The sequence below is a fragment of the Cynocephalus volans genome, chromosome 8 (genome assembly GCF_027409185.1).
Source record: "Cynocephalus volans isolate mCynVol1 chromosome 8, mCynVol1.pri, whole genome shotgun sequence".
NCBI classification, from domain to species: domain Eukaryota; kingdom Metazoa; phylum Chordata; class Mammalia; order Dermoptera; family Cynocephalidae; genus Cynocephalus; species Cynocephalus volans.
The window spans coordinates 2,370,895-2,390,381 of NC_084467.1; the positions used below are offsets into that span (position 1 = coordinate 2,370,895).

The 19,487-nt window shown below is 63.2% G+C and overlaps 1 protein-coding gene across 1 annotated transcript in view; it reads right to left on the reverse strand.

Moving 5' to 3' along the window:
• MEGF6 (multiple EGF like domains 6) overlaps positions 1-18,501 on the reverse strand; it is a 113,553-nt gene extending 95,052 nt beyond the window's left edge. Inside the window, exons 1-3 of the mRNA XM_063105686.1 lie at positions 18,383-18,501; positions 10,881-11,015; positions 3,799-3,908 (exon numbers count right to left, since the gene is read on the reverse strand). Coding sequence (XP_062961756.1) covers positions 3,799-3,908; positions 10,881-11,015; positions 18,383-18,501 — 364 coding nt within the window. The remainder of the gene's footprint in view (positions 1-3,798; positions 3,909-10,880; positions 11,016-18,382) is intronic.
• Positions 18,502-19,487: the final 986 nt, after the last annotated feature.

Below are 19,487 nucleotides of genomic sequence, written 5' to 3' on the forward strand. Positions count from 1 at the left end.
GCCACAGGATTCCTTCCCTGTGCTCTTCACACCCCAAGGAGCCACTGTGGCTCTGGACACCCTCCTCGGGTCCTGTCTCTCCATTGCGGCCTGCCTGGTTCCCTTCAGCCCCCACCACACCCAGCCGAGCTCAGCCCACAGGGAGAGAGTCAGAGGAAGGGGCCGCAGACAGGGTCTTCCTGGCACTTCGTTCCTGCGTGTGTCCATCTCAGAGTCTGCATGTGGGGGACTGGGGTGTCCATGGCTCCAGGCAGACACCACATCAGCCACTCTGCACACTCAGGGCCCCCATCGTGAGGAAAGGTGCCAGGACCCAGGGTGACTACTTGAAGCATCAGAGGGTCGGAGCAAACTGTGTCACCCACTGTGATCAAAGTGGGATTAAGAGAACCCTGAGCGAAGAGGAGTCGCCCCACAGCAAGAGACCCGGGTGCACGTTCCGCGGGGCCGCCCACCCGAAAGCCCCGCTGCCCGGCCAATGCTCTTTCTGCTCAGCCACCTCCAGGCCACACGTGCGGCTGAGTGGATCTCGTAGCAATCACCACACGGTCAGCAGCTTCCTGCCATCCTCTCCCACAGGCATGAAGTGTCCTCCTCATACCTACACAAACACGACAGGGTTCCAAGGCCCACCCTCGCGGCCCTGACACTGTCCTCCACAGCTGGGTTTCCAGGTCACACAAGCGCAAAGCAGCTTCACGATGGCTGGTGGGGTGGGTGCGGGGATGGGGGTCCGGACGTCTGTAGCTCACGGGCTGACCCCGCCCTCCCCTGCTGGGAAGGGTTGCAGGGGTGACAGGGACATGGGGAGCGGCGAGGGAGAGAAAGGAGTGGGCCAGACCACCAGGCCCCTCTGCACGGGAGCCTTTGCCGCCACCCTGTCCTCTCTGCTCACAGATATGGGGGTGCTGGGGGCCAGGGGGCTTGGAGGAGCCTGTCCTGGCCCTGAGGCCCATTGGCACACTGGCCAGGCGAGGACTGCAGCCGCCACCTGAGACTCTCGCCTGACCCCACCGTGGCAGGGCTTCCCGGGCAGAGCAGCTCCAGGCTCCTGCTGGGTCCTGATCCAACCCGCAATGCCCCGGCCCCCTTGACGAGCCCACCGGTAGGAAACGCACGCGGGAGCCGGAGCAAGCGAGGCCTCCTGCGCGCCGGCGCCCCCCGAAGGCTGCATGCGAGGTTCCTCGGCCGGCGTGAACCAGACTCCCACCCCTGCCACCCACCCCTCGGCCCCCTCACACACGGGGGTAAACACTCGGCATCCGGAGAAGCCAGATCACAGCTTTCCCGGGATCATGAAAACAAACACACAAAAGGAAAATACACAAGCACGTAAATCCTGCGCTAAAAATGCATTTTCAAAAGCCTACAACCAAGAAACCTGAAGCCCAAGTTGAGGACCCACGTGGGGACCCTGCTGTGTCCCACAGCAGATGCCCAGCCAAAGCTGCCCTGAGGAGGGTCCCGGCACAGAACCACATCAGGATCCTCCCAGTGCTGCGGCGCCCAGGCTGCTTTGGGCCCCACCGGCTGAGCCCCCAGCATCTCCCTCCTGCCCGCCAGGCTAGGCCAGGGCAGAGCCACCTCATTCTTCTATGGCCTGGGGTCCCCCGTGTAAGTGACACCCTGGAGCCTGACTGCAGGAACAAGAAGGCAGAGCTGGCGGGACAGGCCCAAAGCTCATGCTGGGCAGACTGGCGACGGAGAGAGATGATCACATTGACGGAGCCCACTAGTGACCCATCCCATTCCCAAAAAGCCAGCACGTGGGCCATTCTCCGCAGTGAGGAAAGGCCAACCCAGCCTGCTGGGGACTGGCTGGCCCCTGGCCCTGCCCTGACCCTGGGATGGTCACTCCCAGACACAGGTGAAAGCAAGGGCCACCAGATCCTGGCTCAGAGCTCAGAGGGGACAATACTGTCCAAATGCTGCCATGCACACCTCCACCTGCAATCATTTCACCTGTGTCCAGGCTCCCCCACCCTACCCTCTGCCAGGGGACACCAGGCCAGGGGCAGCCCCACGTCACCTGTGCGGCTGCGCAGTCACATCCCTTCCCGGCGTGCAAGGCCCCATCTCCCCCTCCCCCCACCGCCGCCCCGCTTCCTCTCCTCACCCCGGCCCCACTCCTTTATCTGAGCCACCTTCCAGCCCCAGGAGCTCCCCGCCCCAGAGCGGAAACCAGGGGACTGCAGCTTTGATGTCTGCCCCCCCCCCCCCACTAAACAGACCCCTTTGTTCCTGCCAGATGCCAGAAGCAGAGAAACAGGGGACGCATCAGGCACAGCGATCAGAGAGCCACAGAAAGAAGAGCCGCTTCTCAGGGCCTCACCGTCCCCCCCAGCTGGCCGCCTCCTCCCTCTTTCCTCTCTGTCCCCTCCTGGAGAGAGTGATTCACTTCCTCTACTAGAAAAACATCACCACCGTCCCTCTCTCTTCCCCTGTCCCTGCTGAAATGCACGTCAGGACAGGCAGCTCCGTCCCCCTCAAAGGAGGGAGCCAGGGGCTTCAGGGGACAGGCCACAGAAGGAGCCCGGGGAGCCCAGGCCTGTACCCCTCACGGTGGGGAGCTCACAGCCCCATCCCTCGCCTCACCCACAGATGCCACGTCAGTGCTTCAGGGAAGCCTGGTTCCACGGGACAAGGGTCCCACAATCTCAGGGTCAACCTCTCCAAGGGAGGGACACTGATGTCTTTTCCCAGGTGGCCTCAACTGCCAGGGCACCTGTCCCCACACTCACCTGTCCCCACACCAACCTGTCCCCACACTCACCTATCCCCACACCTACCTGCCCCCACACTCACCTGTCCCCGCACCTACCTGTCCACACACTCACCTGTCCCCATACCAACCTGCAGGCCCACCTATCCCCACACTCATCTGTTGCCACACTCACTTGCTGGCCCACCTGTCACCACTCACCTGTCCCTACTCTCATAGGCCAGAAACCCTTCCCAAACACCCCATGCAGCCAGGCTCCACAGCTGTGAGCCACTCTTTTTACAAAGCAAAGGTTTGAGAGCCACCGCTAGGACCAGACAACCTGATTCTAGCCCCAGCCCCCCACCTCTGAGCCTCAGCCCACCAGCACCTGCCCCCAGTCATCTTATGTGGCACAGGGTTTCCAGAGTCCTGCTGGATACACAGGGGCCACCCCCGCTCCTGTTCTGCAGACGAGAAGGCTGGGGCTCGGGGCGCCCAGGAATACCAACGAATGGGACAGGACAGAGCTGCCACCTGGCACCCACTGAGGCCGAAGGTGAGCATGGTGCCGCCTGCCCTGTCTGGGCCTTTCTGGGAACAGAGCAGGCAGAAGGACCCAAGAGCCAGAGGGACGTGGCATGGCAGACGCTCCAGAGCCATGCTCTGAACACCCCCCCAAACCAGCTCACAGTACCTGAGACCACTGACACCAACATGCAGCCTTGTGTGACCTCAGACACTGTCCCCATGCAGGACCTCAGACACCAGCAGACCAGGCCCCATCCTCAGCAGAGCCAGAGAAGCCGACTGACCCCCCACTGGCCCCACACTCTCTCTGCGGCTCCTGCCAGCCTGGCGCTGGGGAAAGTCACTGTCCTCTTTCCCTCCAGTCTCGCTCTAACGTCTCGGGCAGGCAGAGCCACACAGTGAGCGGCCCCCAGAGTCTCTCGTGTTGCTCTGGGAAGTCACGCCCAGTGTGGACACTCGGGGCCTATGTCCCAGGGAGGGCATTGCCTATTAGACACGGCCTCTTCTGGGGTGCAGAGGGACAGTGGCCGCCGGGGACGCGGGTGGGGAGGGACGGCGGCACTCACGGGAGAGGCAGCCCTCCTCGCCGGGCTGCTGGGTCCACCCTCGGCAGCACCTGAACACGGTCCGGGCCTCCGTGGCGTACACCTGCCTGTAGCCCATGTAGTAGATGGTCCTGGAAAAGAAGGGAAGGGGAGGCGGTCACCACCGCAGCGGCATCCAGCTTCCCAGCTGAGCCACGGGGCGGCCGGGCCGGTACCCGGCCAGGTCGTCTGCAGCCCGAGGGGACCGCACCCACGTGGACGGGAGGGCTGCGGGGAGCCGGCCTCGGTGGCCTCATGCTGTGCTCTGCCCCGGAACACACTGCCCTCCCCACCCCACAGAGGTCCCGGCTCCCAAGCTGGGGTCAGAATGTGCATCTTGCTGGTCACCTGGCTCTTAGCACCAGCCCAGTCTGGGAGGGTCTGGAGACTCAGACTGGAAGGCCCAGCTCAGGAGCCAGAGCCGCTTCTGGAATGAGCTGAGCAGGCCCAGAGTGCCCAAGGCCGGGCCGGCTGGGTCAGGGAGGGGTGGTGCCTGTTCAGACTCTCAGTCCACCAACGAAGTGGATGGTACCAGAGGGTCCATAGGAGGGGTCCCCAAACACCGGTGCCACAGGCCCTTCCCCCACCCCCAGGAGTATAGAGCTGAGCCAGGAGACAGGTAACCCAGATGAAGCAGTTATGGGCAGAGGCAGGAGGACCCATATGTGCCGAAGTCAGAGGGGAGACAGCAGGGCGAGCAGCTGGCGGGGGTCTTCCCGGGGGCCAAGAGGCCCAGATGGCATGGGTCCACAGGCTGCTTCCTGCTCAAACGGACCAGGCTGCAGCTCTCACGAAGGCTGAGCAGAGAATGACGGAGCCCACCCAGGGACTGAGAGGGGGGCCCCATGCTGGGACCCCTGGGAGGGGGCTGCCAGATCTGGCCAGCCTGGGATCTGGCATAGGAGGTAGCCATAGGCGGATGGTGCCCACAGCCAGGGAGAGACCAGCTCACCAAAGGATAGGGGTCCCCTATCTGTCCCCCTCCGCAGATCCAGAGGCACCGCAGGCCACCAGGACCTTGAGGCCTGTGGAAGCCCAGCCACCTCAGGGCCACCCTCAGCCCAGCCCTGGCCTCCACCTGCTTCTCCAGCCCCTCACAGTGAGCAGCGGGGAGGGGTCTGCCTCCCCCAGCCCCAGGACTTGCCCACAGCTGCAAACCTCGAGCAGAGGGAGGTGGGAGCAGAGGGCGCCCTGGTCCATGCGGCTCCCAGCAGGCAGCCCTCCAATGGCTGGACCCCCGGTCCCAGACCCCAAGTCCCGGCTCCTCCTGGTCTGGGCCTCAGATCCAGGAAGGGTCTCTGCTCCTCCAATGAGCACCTTTCCTGCTTCTTCAGAGGGGGCCCCAGCAGCTCAAGATCTGCCGACACCCTGTTCTCCCTACGGGGAGCTGCCCTGAGTCCCTGTCCTACCCCCTGCCCACACCACCTCCACCTCCCACTCTGATGAGGGTCAGCAAGGCAGACCTAACTGCCCCCCACCCAACGCCCTGTCTCTCACTGCTTGTACTGGCTTGAATAATGTCCCCCCAAATTCACATACACCTGGAATATGACCTTATTTAGAAAGGTCTTTGCTTAACTTGCCATCAAGTTAAGAAGAGTCAGCTGGAGAGGAGGCCCTAAGCCAGTGTCTGTTGTCCTGATAGGAGAGGGAAGTTCGGATACAGACACAGGAGGAGGCCACATTAGGCAGAGGCAGAGGCTGGAGCGAGGTGTCTACAAGCCCAGGAGCCACAGGACTGCGGCCGCCCCAAATGCTGGAGAGAGGACCAGCGCCCGCCCACACCTGGACCTCGGGCCTCTTGAAGTGTTGTTTTTAAACCACCTGGGTTGACATAATTTGTCACAGCAGCCCAGGAAACTCACACGGCACCTGCCCCTATCCCATGGCTATGAGTCCTTTGTGTTTGCAGGACAGAATGGGTCACGTGGATGTGTGTGGGCAGGAGAGGATGAAGAGACAGAGATGAAGAGAAAGACAGATGGAGAGACACAGAGAGACACGCAGAGACAGACAAACAGACAGAGATATACAGAGAGAGGTAAAGACAAAGACAGATACAGAGAGAGAGAGAAAGTCAGAGAGACAGAGAAGACAGAGACAGAGAAATTCAGAGAGAGAGAGACCCACAGAGGTAGAGAGACAGTGACAGAGACAGAGAGAAGAGTAACAGAAGGAGGGGGAGATGGACCACCCAGGGCCACTCCACAACCCTAAGGCCCCGCAGCACAATGACCTCCCTCCCCCCGCCACTGTCTGTACAGACGGGACGAGGGGCCAGGCCAACAGCCACTGGTCAAGGGCCCTTGAGCCCCTGAGAGGGCCAGGACGCCCGGGCTGCGATCTCCAGGTAACTAAACTCCCCCTCAGCGGCTGAGGCTGGAGTGCAGGAAGCCCGAGGTTGGCCCTGGGGACCCCGACCCAACGAGCAAACAGGGTGGCCGGCGGGCCACTTCCCTCAAGCGTGTGTGCGTGCACATGCCCTGCACAGAGAGACGCGGGAGCGCCTTGCAAAATACCACTTTTGGCAGGACATGAAACCACTTGCCTGGACAGAAACCGGCCCCAGCAGCAAACAATATTTGGCAGAGCTAGGACTGTTTGGGCCCTTCCACTGTAAATATTTATCCCCTTTCCCGGGGCCGTGGGCATGGCCCGGCTACATGCGGCTGCTCCCAGCCACTGGTCACCCCTCCCCATGCCCCCTAAAGTTAAAGACCCCTGGAGAGGGACAGTTGGCTTGCAGCCCCCACGGCCCCTGTGAGGACTTGCCCTTCATTCCCCTACAGCCAGTGTCACACAGTTGAGGCCACAGCACAGCAGGGTCTGGGCCTGGAGGGAGGGACATGGTGTTGGCTCCACGTTCAGAGCACCTCTTTGCTCAGTCCCTTTTCCCTTCCTTCCCTTGGACCTTACTCCTGGCAGGGGGAGCCCTTTACATGCCTGAGGGACTCCCCGGGCTGGGCTGGCCTGTGCTGGGATTGTCGGGGAAACACCCAGTGGGAGGGCTGACCACGAGACCTTGGGTACCCCCGTCTGGCCTCTCAGGCGTAGTCGCACCTCAGTGGCCAGGCAGCCCAGAAATCAGACACAGAAGCCAAATGCCCGCTGCCCTTCAGACTGCAGGAGAAACGGCAGCAGGAGCTACCACATAACAGCCACACGTGGGGCCTGGCCCGTGCTGTCACTGAATCCTCACCCCAGCTGCAATCCAGATAGGGACACTGAGGCTCGGACAGGTTCTGAACCTTGCTGGAGCTGACCCAGCCTGAGCGCTTGGACACAAAGTCCATCCTGTGGCCCCTGCCCTGCCAGCCACCCCACAAGCTTGGGAGAGAAGGCATCTCCTGTCTGTCCAGGGGGAGAGAGAATGGCCCTGAGCTGAGCAAGTTGGGGTGCGGTCACTTGTGGGGTGCAGAGCTTCCGCCTCCCGCCCTCAGCTTCCAGCCTCTGCAACTTGCTCTGACTAACTGGAGAATTCTCCAAGGAGAAGAATCTCAAAAGAAAGAAAAGGCTGGAAGCCAAACAGCACAAGGACACGTCCCTGACAATAAAACCCCAAGTGGACAAGGTCACACCGTGGCAAAGACCCACATTCATAGACACATCCCTCGGGGCCCAGGCGTGAGGCTGGTGACGTCTTGGAGGCTGAGGGGCATGGGCGTTGCCCTGTGTGCCAACTCCAATGCCTGCTCCTCCTCTCAGTGCCTGGCAGGCTCTGCCTGCCCTACACAGGGACTCGAAGATGAGGTCCCCATCACCTTCCAGCGGCTAAAATAAGCAGCTGCCATGCTTGGGCCAAACCGAGACCAAGTCCCAGTGATGCTCTGGATCCAGGTCCTGAATCAGTGCTGGCTCTTCTGGAGACAAGGAGACCACAGCCCTCACTTCCCTGCCTCAGCCTCCCTCCCCTGGCCTCACTGCGCCCACTCCCCACCCCAGCCAAGCTGGCCGAGCTGCTCCTTGTCCTGCTGGCAGCCTTCAAGCCTCAGTGTCCTCCTGCAGGGAGATGCAGGGATGCAAAGACAGCCTCTGGCTGCCTAGAGGTCAGGGAGGGCTTCACAGAGGAGGGCGTATCTGAGCTGGGTTGTGAAGGGTGAACGGGAGTTCAACAGAGGCTGTGTGCCTCACAGCCGGCACTCAGGCTGGGGAGTCAGACCAGGACTGACATTCCAGCCCTGCCACTCGCTCCCGGCATGACCACAGCTACGTTGCCTAAAGCCTCTCCAGGCCTTAGTTTCCCCATTTTTAAAATAGAGAGTTTAATGGCTTCCTTGCAGGAGCTGAAAAGAATGCAGCCACCCACAGGCAGCCAGACCATCCTGAGCCATGGCTCTCCCATGCAGGCTGGTCCCAGGAGCCAGATGTCCACAGTGGGTCCCACCAGCCAGGCATGGGAGCAGCCAAGGCCCTGCCGGAGGCTGCTCTGCTCACAGGCACCCTGTTCCTGAGCCTTGCTCCATGCCAGGCAGCCCACGAAGGGCATTCTGGGTTAGGCTGACAGGCAGGAGCCCTGGTGTGGGAGATGTGGTCAGCCTGTTTCATGGATGAGAAAAACGAAGCTGGGGTTACCAGGCTGGTGGGGTGGAGCCAGCAATAAAACCCCTGAGCCCCCTACGGTGCCAGCCCTCCCTTGAAGCACCATTCAATACCCTCGGTGCTCTGGGTATCCTGCCTAGGGCTGTCCCCTGGGCTGCAGCACCAAGCTCCTGCCCTGCCTCCCCCCGTGCCCTCCTGAAGGGCAGGGATGGGCCTCCTCTCCTACATCTCCCCAGATGTCAGGGCCCTTCCACAGCTTGACGCACTGGCTGGGTGACAGGAAGCAGAGCCAAGGTAAGGTCCCCTCCCCTGGCTGGGCCCCAGCGTCTTTCCACATCCACACATGACCGCAGGCGTGGGAGAGGAGAGGCCGCCCGTGGGGACACAGGACGGCGGCATTGCGCCGGCCTCCCTTGCATTGCCTAGAGCCCGCTTGGGATGCTGGGGCCACGACCAGGTCCACGTGGACTTGGGCACCTGCTCATAAGCACTGGGGACTCACAGGCAAACACACAACCCAAGGGCTCTGGCTTAGGACTGGGGGGCTCCTGACATGGACTGCCTTCCTGAGAAGGATGGATGGCAGCTGCTCCAGGTGCCAGCCACAGCCTCGGTGTTGCTGAAGCGACGTCTGGATGAGGCATTTGGGGGAACTTCTCACAGTCTGGCACAGCCAGGCTCTGCCCCAGGTGGCTTGGGAGGAAACACGGGACTCGTGAGCATTCCAGTGCATGCTGACAGCACAGCAGCGTCTGAGGGGACTGAGCCTGGCCACAGTGACCACATGGTGCTGGTTCCAGTAAACCAGGCAGGACACTTCATCCCCTGTGGGCACCGAGGTTCACCCGGGAGAGAAGTGGGGAGAACAGGTGGGCCTCAGCCACACTCCAGAGCCAGGCAGACTGGACGGCTCACCCTCCTCCACCCACAAGCCCAGAACCCAAACTGCTCCCACGGAACCCCAAGGCAGAACTGCCACGTTCAGGAAGGGAAGGGCTCAGTTGGTGAAGTGTCCCAGACACCTCGAGCTGGACAGCACAGGGAGGGGATCTCCAGAACCAGCCTTGCATGCAGGACCCCCAGGCCTTCCCAGGAAACCCTGTCACAGAACATAGATCCACAGACACAAAACGTGGCAGAAACACCATGGTCCCCGCCTGCGCACGGCTGGGGCAGAGTGGCCCTCCCAGACCATGGGACTTTCCCCTCCGACGCCCCGGACATCCTGCCAGGAAGTTGAAGGCACCCAGCCGCTTCAGAAGCGCTGGTCCCACCCTCCTTTCAGGCCAGCCTGGAGACCATGGCAGAAAAGTCATCTGAATGGCCACCCACGGAACTCTCCAGCCCCGGGTCCAAGGGGCTTCCGGCTGCTTCCAGAAATGGCTCCCTTCCACAACGAGTTGTTGACGGAGAGATGTGGTTTATGTGGGAGAATTCCTGCTTTGTAAATACGAGGGATCTTCAGAAGTTCGTGGGAGGATTCGTACTATCTTCCCATCCGCTTTATGCACACACTGAGGTGCCTGGTACAGTCCACGCACGCACGTGTGAAGGTCGGAGGTTGCACTGCAGGATGCACGTTTCTGGAGGAATGACGGCGGGGGGGGATTCTTCTTTGTGCAAAGGGTCCCTCCGCCTCCGCCCTCCTGACGTGGGGGCAGTGTCGTTCGTCCTATGCTCTGTAGGATGTTGCTAGCACCCCCGCCTCTGCCCAACTCACGTGCAGGCTGGACCTCTGTGTCACATCAGACAAGCCCACGTCCCCAGAGGGAGGGATAAAAACCGCCCCTGGTTGAGAACCGCTGTTAGTTACAGCATAACTGTACCTTTTTCCTCCTCTACTCCGAACAGTCTGAATTGTACAACACACATTCCAAATGAAAGCTGCCTCCTCCAGCCGCCCCGGGGCTCCCTGGAGCAGACCCAGCAGACGTGGCGCCCCCACTCGGGCCACGCACCCACACGAGCAGCCAGAGCAGGGCCGCGCCCCCCTGCCCTGCACCCCACGAGCCCTGGCAAGGAAGCCGAACGCCGACTCCTGCCTGGGGACGCACGTTCCCGCCTTCCCTCCCCCGGACGCGTGGAGAGCCTCCACCTTACTCAGGGCAGCTGCCAGCCACCCCCGCCGCCCGGCTTTGCAATCAGGCAAATGCTGCAGAACCCGAGTTCATAAAGAGGAGAGGTATGCAAAGCGTGGTTTTGAAATAAAATCTTGAGCAATAAAGGTTTCACATGGACTTGGGAACGAGGCCCAAGGGTCGAGCAGCTGCAGTCTCCAGCCAGGACTCAGCAGGCAAAGCACCCATCTCCCCCACAAGGGAGACAGGCACAGGGCTAAGCAGAGAGGACTGCAGCCCACCTCGGGGCACAAAAGGCCTTGTCCTCAGACGAGGGGCTTCAGGAAGGGGAGTGCAGGTGGCCCAGAGACCAGGATGGACCCCCCACCCCCAGCTGCCTGGTGCCTGGGTAGTCAATGCTGTGAGCAGAGCCCCCCCAACATCGGGCCCCAGGTCCCAAGCACGTACCTCCGCTCGTGGCTGACGCACCACGCCTGCCACCCGCATCCCGGCTTCCACACGGGCACCATGCGGCTGAAGGTCCGCACACAGGGCTGGCGGCGGCCCACCAGGGTCAGCTCCTGCTCGGCACACACGTGGGGCCTGGGACAGAGGACACAGACAGTCAGCGCCTCAGCACTGATGGCCGCTGGCACCAGCCCCTCCAGCACGCCCGCCCTCAGGTGGGGAGTCATCCTGCATGGGCTCCAGACCCGTGGCCAGGCCTCCCAGCACAGCGCCCACCCCAGGCCTGCAACAGAGCCCAGGATCAAGAGTGTGGAGCTCAGAGGAAAAGGGACAACCACAGAATTCCCCACCCATGGGCTACATGCTGCTCACAGCGCTGCTCCTGATCTGCCAAGACCCCTGCACCGTGGACACCACCGCCCACCCACAATAGATGGGAACACACAGTCACAAGGTACAGTAACGCCTCATCCCGAGTTCAGGACTGACCTGAGTCCATCTGACCCCTCCACCCCAGCCCTCCCCGCTTCAGCCACATCCCTCAGCCAGGAGGGTGGTGCCAGGGCAGCAGGGGTAGGTGTTTGCCCCATGCAGGACAGGCAAGGGCAGGCAGGATATGGAAGTGGGGGACGGGGAGGGGCACAGCCAGCTCCTGGCACCATAGTCCCCTGCCATCTCGGTGGCTCCCAGCATCCTTTGACCCACACAGGTGAATGTTTGGACAACCAACATGGCATACTCTCGGAGCAGGTAGTGGGGCCGGGATCAGAGAAATGAAACCCCCATCCCCCCACCCCCACCGAGCCCCCAGCAGCTCCCCTTCCCGAGGCCTCCCCAGCCCAGGGATGGCACAAACCCAGTGAGGGGGCACACAGCAGCCAAGCACACTCCAAGTCGACCTAAGTCAACTCCAGACCCCATCAGGCTTGGGCAGGTGGAGAATGGGCTTGGGCCCTGCTGGGGGAAAGGTCACAGGGAGGAACATTCTGAGATGGCCAAGCAGGCGGCGGGTGAGGGGCAGAGGTAGTCTCGGCAGAGGCAGATTTCGGAAGAGAGAACGTGGCTCCAGTGCCAGCGTCCCACAAGTCAGCACGGCACTCGGGGACTCTGCCCACCCTGTCCAGCCACCCTGGCCCGAGGCCCACCACCCCCAGACGGTGCCCTCACAGCCAAAGACATTCTCCTTCCCGTTCTCACGGGCTCATGCTGGGAGGGAAGACATGTGTCCCCTCCGATACCTGCCCACCCCACCGAGAACAAGTCAGGGAAGCCTGGAACCCCCACCCCCGGCAGCAGAGGTGGCAAGAGCATGAAAGCGCCAAATGGCAGGCCACAGCTGGGACAGCGGTGTCCCCACAGCCCGGCCCTCTGGCTCCAGCTGCCCATCCGTGAAAGGGCGGACGGCCACCAGGCCCGTGCCCAGCCTGCAGGGGCCCAGGCCACCACTAAAGGTGTCCCGCCTGCAACCTCCCGCCCGAGAAGTCCCACTCTCGCCCCTCCTGCCGTGCCCCAGACTCGTGCGCCAGGGCAGAGGCTTGCCCACCTGAGGCCGCATCCATCCGGGAGCTGGGTCTGTGTGACTGCAGTGTGAGGACCTCAGGGTGCAGGGCCGGCCAGGGCACACCCACCCAGGAGTGGGACCCAGACTCCCCCATGAACTCCCGGATGGGACCTGCAACTGTGGCCTCTTCCTGCTCCACGGAGACCCCCAACCAGGAAGGGGGTTACTCCTAATGGGGGCAGAGGTCACTCCTTTTTGGAGCACCTCCTCAGTGGGTGCTGACACCACACCCTTTCCAGACACATGTATCATCGAATCCCAACTCACCCCGGAGGAGGTGACAGTGACTCCCCGTGTGGCCTGCCTGAGGTCACCCACTAGTGACAAGAGTCAGGACTAAAAGCCAGGCGTCTCCCGCCTTCCCCAGCATCACTGGGGCTCCTGCCTCTCAGGAGGCTGAACAGAGGACACCTGGGCTTCTGCCTCCAGCGGCCGTGTCATGATGGGCCAAGGACCCCAGGGTGAGAACGTGGGTAAGGGGCAAGGCAGGAGGCTGGATCAGGGATGGGGGTCCCCCCATCACCAAGAACTGAGTCTTGGTCTGAGGAGTCCCTGTCTCCACCCCATCCCGAGCATCAATGTCGGATGGTCTCATGGCCGCTGGGGCTGCTGCCATTCTCCTCTGACCTGCTCTGTGCCCCGGGAGGCCCACCTCTGTGGAGTATGTCCCCCTCCCCAACACACACGCCTGCACGCACGTCCCTGCCCTCTGGCTGCCTGGTGGGTTTGTCCAGTGGGAGGACCAGCGGGAGATGGGGGGCAGGAGAAGAGAGCAGCTAGGGTAGTTGCCCCCCACTCCCATGCTGTGGGGCAGTTGGTGGGGGCTGCCTCCCCATCCCGGCCACAGCGCAGCTCTCTCAGGCTCCAGGAACCCCCCACCGCCTCCCTGCATCCTTCTCCCAGGGGTGGAATCGGCGTCCCACTGCTGCACGCCCGGAGGTTTCTCACGCAGGCCGCAGCACACATGCCTCCCTGCAGACCCCTCACAACCCGCTCATGGCAGAGTGCCACCCCTGTCCTCCTCCGTGACAGACACACTGTCCCCCCTCCAAAAACCAAAATGCCAAGTTTTCATATGACGATATCGAGTTGCACATTTTGGAACAGAACTCACGATGGACGCATGTACCCTGCCCTGGCTCTATGGCAGCGGCACGCCATGCAGTGGTTCTCAAAGTGGGGTCCCTGGGCCAGGACCAGCAGCCTCTCCTGGGGCTTGTCAGAAAGGCACATTCTTGGGTCCCACCCCAGGCCCACTGAACTGTGGGGGTAGTGCCCAGCATTCCTGCAGATTTAGCAACGGCTGGCGTTTTAACAAGCCCTCCAGGGAGCCTGACGCAGATACGGGTTTGAGAACCCTTGGACTGGCAGGTCAGAGCCAGGCAGCCCAGGTTGGAATCTCAGCCACCCGCTCACCATCCGTAAGACATGCCACTGCGGAGCCTCTGCCTCAGTCTCCTCACCTCACCTGCAAAATGGAGACTCATGGCACTAACCTCGCCAGAGTGTCATGAGGGTTACAGGAGTCAGTACAGAAAGGGGCTCCTGACAGTCCTAGATAGACATCAGCTGGTGTTATTTACCATCAATGCTGGGACCCCGTAGTGAACAGGCTGTTCCTTCAGGAAAAAGTGAATCCACTAATTGAAATCGGGTGTTGCCGTTTTTACTCCGAATGCTTTGCCCACACCTGCTCCCTGCACCGCACCGTCAGGGGTGAGCCCTGGACAAATGCCAGCCTCAGCTCCCTGTCTGTGCACAGTGGAAGTGGGAGGGGGCTGAGGCCGATGCCCTCGGAGCTCCAGTTGCAGGGCTCCAGCCCCTGACTCTGAAATAGCGCCCGTGCTGAGGGAGGCCACCTGGAGGTGGCCCGTTATTGTCCCGGGATGGAGATGACACCGAGGCGGGCAGTTACAAGCACGGGCTTTAGAACAGACAACCCAGGTCCATGGCCCACTGTGCCACCTGAAGACAGTCACCAACCCTCTCTGAGCCCCAGATTCAGCATCTGCAAAGTGGGCACGATGACAGCACATGCCTCCAGGACTCCAGAGCACCCAAGATGAGGCCACGCATGTTAGGAACCTGGTGTGGGCCCACGTCTCCTGCCCACATGTCCCCCCAGTTCCCTCATGCTGACCCCAGCTCAGCACGTAGGATGCCAGCACCAGAGCCCCAGGGAGGTGGCGCCACAGAGCGCAAGGGTCCTTTGTGTCAGGGGAGTGGGGGCTGCGGGAGGCAGGAGGAGCTGGGCAGTGGTCCAGCCACAGGGTCGGGGGAGGAGAAATGCCCCACACAGACCTTGGCAGTGTCAGGCATGACAGAAAACACAGAGCAAGGGGCGTGGAGGTGCTGGGGCTCCCCTCGGCAGGTCCTCTTGTCCTTCATAACCCTCCTTAAACCTCGACCATCTTGGCTGCTGCTAATCTGCAAGATGACAACACTGAAGGACCGTCCCACCCTTTGCCCGCCCACCCCAGGTCACACGGCAGCCCTTCCAGCACATTCTCTGGTCACTGTCTGGTGCCCTGGCCTCCTGCCCTTCATCTCTCCAAGAACCCCTCCCCCAGCTGGCCCTCCCCAAGGCCTGTGGCCCCCTGCCCCGCCCCGCAGCCCAGCCTCTAGCGCAACTGTGGTCAGCGTGGACCGCAGGGAGTCGCACGGTGAGGCCAGCCCCTGGGACTGCCTGGCGCAGGCGTATCCCTGAAGGCTCCCGGGCGGCCTCAACGCTGACAAGATTGCTGGATCATCAATCACGGTTACAGGGAGGAGAGGGGAGTGCTGGCACCTCGAAGCACGGAGCGGGCTTTTGTGTTTGGGTGGATGGAAGTGGACACACCCCTGCCCGGGAGGAGGGCAGGTTTGCTCAGAAGCGTCTCCCTCGACTTTCTGTTTAAAGGCTCCATTTTTACCCCACGGGCTGCCTCTGAACACCCTCTCCTGGCCTGGGTGCAGCCCACATGTGAGAAGCACAAGGATCTGGGTTTGGGGAGCCTGGTTCCTGTCCTGCGGCCCCTCCGATGCCATGACCAGGCAGGTCGCCGGAGGCTGTGACTCTTGGTCCCTCAGGTGCAAGGCCATGAGACAATTTATTGGAATGTCACACGAATGTGCAGGGCCCAACGTGGCAGCTCTCAGGCGTGAGTTCCCTCTCCTGCTCCTCCCTGCACCCACCCCGCAGCTCGGCACCCAGGAGAAGCAAGAGGCAAGGCCCTGGCAGCTGTGTAACTCTGGGCCCCCAGTGGGGTGCTCAGAACAGCTGCCCGCAGCCCATTGACAGTACAGTTCACCTTTCTGACTCCTAATGGGGTGGAGCAGGAGGAAGCCAAGGCCTCAGAGGTCGGGGTGTTGGAGCTCTCAGGGCCAGTGGGTCCAAAGAGCTACCTGCAAGATGGGACTTGAGCTTGGAGGGGCCCGCCCCGCCCCGGATGGGAGGGGTCGATATAATCAGCTGATTCCAAAGCAATGGCCATTTTCTTAGCACAGCTGCCCACGGGGCACTCCAGCTCGGGGAGAAGCTCAGCGCTGTGAAGCAGGTATATCTCCTCCGAAGCGTGGAGCCTAAGACCATGGCTAGTCCGAGCCTGCTGGTCAGTGCTTCAGCAAGTGGGCAATCTGGCTCCTGCTCCCCCTTGACCTCGCTCCTGGAAGCCCAGCCAGCCACCTTGGGCCATGTGGTCAGCAGTGGTTCCAGGGCCCAGGAAAGAAAGGCAAGTCGTTCCTCTGTGGCAGCAGAAATTCATTTTGGAGACAAAGACAGACAGGCAGACAGATAAGCGTTGCCCGCTCCCAGGGTGGCGCTGAGTCTGGGAACATGCGGTCAGGGGGAGCCAAAGCACTACCCAGATCACTCCAGCAGGTTCACGAAGGTCCACAGAGCACGTGGGGCTGCTAGTCAGTGGGATGCGTCCCCGTACCACACCCTTCTTACCTCCCCCAGAGGCCCACAACTTCTAGCACCAGCCACAGGGTGTCCAGGCAGGAGGTCAGCTGTATTGTTTAAACCGGCCAGAGGGAGTGTGCCAGGCCCTGCGGCTCTCAGATCTCTCAGAATAAGGATGGCAGAGAGGATAAGACCGGCAAGGACCAGCACTTTCTGGGACCCTCGCTGCTCCCCTGGCCCCCTCCCCTCTCCTCTGGGGTGAGGGAACAAAGAGCAAACTCTGGATCCACTGGATGGGCCCCGTCCTCCACAGCCCAGAGGAGAAATCTCTTCGGGGTCCCCACGCGTTCAGCCAGCCAGCCCCTGTCCACTGCAGCCCTACTGTGTGTCCAAACACGTGCCAGGTGCTTCCGAGACAAAAGGTCTGTGGAAGGTGTATCTGCCGCTGTCACTGAACTCAGACTCATATGTGCGGGGCAATCTGAGAACAGAGGCCCCATTTGGATGTACCGCAGGCCAAGAAACAAGGGGACACAGGCCCCCAGAGCAGCAGCCGTCACTGTGGGGTGGGAGGCTCCCCCAGGCCCAGCCCAGGGTTTGAAGAGCACGGAGAAAGGAGGGGAGGGGAGGCCTTGGGAACAGCGTGGGGCGGGAAGAAGAGACCCACTCTCTCCTGTAACCCATTCACCGCTGGTCCAAATAGCTTTTCCCCAGACTCGCTAAGGGCTTCCTGAGCCCCAGGTGAGCATGCAGAAGACAGAAAAACTGACTCTCGGCTCCGCCCCTTCCCCAGGAGCTCAGCAAGCACAGGCAAGCTGGGTGGGGGGTACAGGGGAGCCCAGGGGGGTGACCGGCAGTTTCCACAAGCGCTGGGAGCAGAAGCCCCTCTCAAGAGCAGAGGTGTCCATCTACCTACGCTGAGCTGCCCACGCCGCCCAGCACCCTGCAACTCCCGGGAGCTTGTACCCTTGGACACCCCGGGCCAACCACGTGAAGAGAGGCCGGCTGAGCAGCAGGCCACGGCGGTGGTCCCTTCTGAGGCTGCACCCCCCACCCCGCGAACAAACGGGATCACGGGAAAGAGGAATGTCCAGCAGAAGTCACGTGGAGTCAGGGCCTAAGCCGTCCACGTTTCTGGATGCAAAGGCCGCCGACCCCGAGACGGTGCTCCTTTGAAACGGCTACAAGGAAATCTTCCTTCCTGGAGTAAAGTGAGACCCCTCCCCCAGCTCCACGTGAAGGCCTGTCTCCTCCTGCCCGGAGAGCTGCAGCTCTGTCCCGCACGGCCAGCTGACTTGGCCCTAGGGCTGTCACAGGAGGCCCTAACCCCTGCCTGGGTCCCCCACCCGCCCTCCCCAGCCTCACGAAGCTCTGCAGGCCCCAGCCCGGCACCCTGCAGGCAGCAGCCTCCCCTCCTCCACGTCGGCTCACATCGGCACCGGCTGTCCTTTGAGGCCAACACAAGGAATGATTTGCTGTTTGAGAGACCGCTAAGCGGCCCATTGGGGAATCATCTTTCAAAATTAAATCCATCTCGGCTGGCTCCCTGACCCGCTCTTCCTGCCCATTCTGGTACTAAATTCCTGCTCCGACAGCCCCAAAGCGCACGTGTTTAACACACAAAACCAACTCTGTGCAGCCCCCGCCCCTGCAAAGGCCCCCAGACCCCAGGAGACAGGCTTTGGAGGGAGGTGGGAGCCGCTGCTTCCTTTCTGCCTTCTCCAAGCCCGGGTCCCTGGCTAGACCCTGCCCGGCAAGGGGCCCGGATTCCTCACCTCTTTCCAAAGCACAGCATCTGCCTGAGCCTGCGAGACCCGAATCACAGAGCAAAGGGACAGGAGGGGGAGAGGGAGGGGAGGCGCGAGGGCCCCTGCCACAGAAGCGCCCCCAGACCCAGGCCTGCAGCCTCGCGTCTTGACCCCCCCTCCCCAGTTAAAGGCAAAGAACCCATTGTTCTGGGGCCCAGGGACAAAGCCTCGGAGCTGTGCCCACGGCGGGCCGCCCGTGGCCCGGGGTCTGCGGACGTCCCGCCGATCCCTCCCCGCTCTGGCTACTCACATGCCGGGCTGCAGTGTGAGCAGGGGCCGCGGCGGGGCGCCGGGCACCGCGGGCAGCAGCAGCGCCAGAGCCAGGGCCACCGCGCGCCCCGCCGCCCTCGCCTCCGCAAGGCTAGGCATCGTGCGCTCGGCCCCGCGCCGGGTCCCTCCTCCGGTCCCCAGCTCACAGGCGGACCCGGCGGACCCTCGGAGCCGCCGCCTGCACGTGCGCCATAGCTCGGGTGGGCGCGCGGGCGCAGCCACAGGTGCCCGCGCCGGTCCGCGGAGTCCGAGGTCGCCGCAGGTGCGGAGCGCCCGGCTTCCCGCCCGCGCCCGAAGGGGCAGCGCCGAGACCTGCCGCCCGGGTCCCCGCCGCCCGACACTCTCAGCGTGCGGGCAGCGAGCGCGCTAGACGCCGGCCCCGCCCCCGGAACGCCCCCGGGTCCCGCCCGGACCCCCAGCCAGGCCCAGGCCCCTCCGCTCCCCTCCCACCCCAGCCTCGCCCCGCCCCCGGCACGCCCCCCGGATCCCGCCCGGACCCCCAGCCAGGCCCAGACCCCTCCGCTTCCCTCCCACCCAGCCTCGCCCCGCCCCCGGCACGCCCCCCGGATCCCGCCCGGACCCCCAGCCAGGCCCAGGCTCCTCCGCTCCCCTCCCACCCCAGCCTCGCCCCGCCCCCGGCACGCCCCCCGGATCCCGCCCGGACCCCCAGCCAGGCCCAGGCTCCTCCGCTCCCCTCCCACCCCAGCCGCGCCCCGCCCCCGACACGCCCCCCGGATCCCGCCCGGACCCCCAGCTCTGCCCAGGCCCCTCCGCTCCCCTCCCACCCCTGCCGCGCCCCGCCCCCGGCACGCCCGGACCCCCAGCCAGGCCCAGGCCCCTCCGCTCCCCTCCCACCCCTGCCGCGCCGCGCCCCCGGGTCCCGCCCGGACCCCCAGCCAGGCCCAGGCCCCTCCGCTCCCCTCCCACCCCAGCCGCGCCCCGCTCCCCGCACGCCTCCCGGATCCCGCCCAGACCCCCAGCCCAGCCCAGGCCCCTCCACTCCCCTCCCACCCCAGCCGCGCCCCGCCCCCAGGTCCCGCCCGGACCCCCAGCCAGGCCCAGGCCCCTCCGCTCCCCTCCCACCC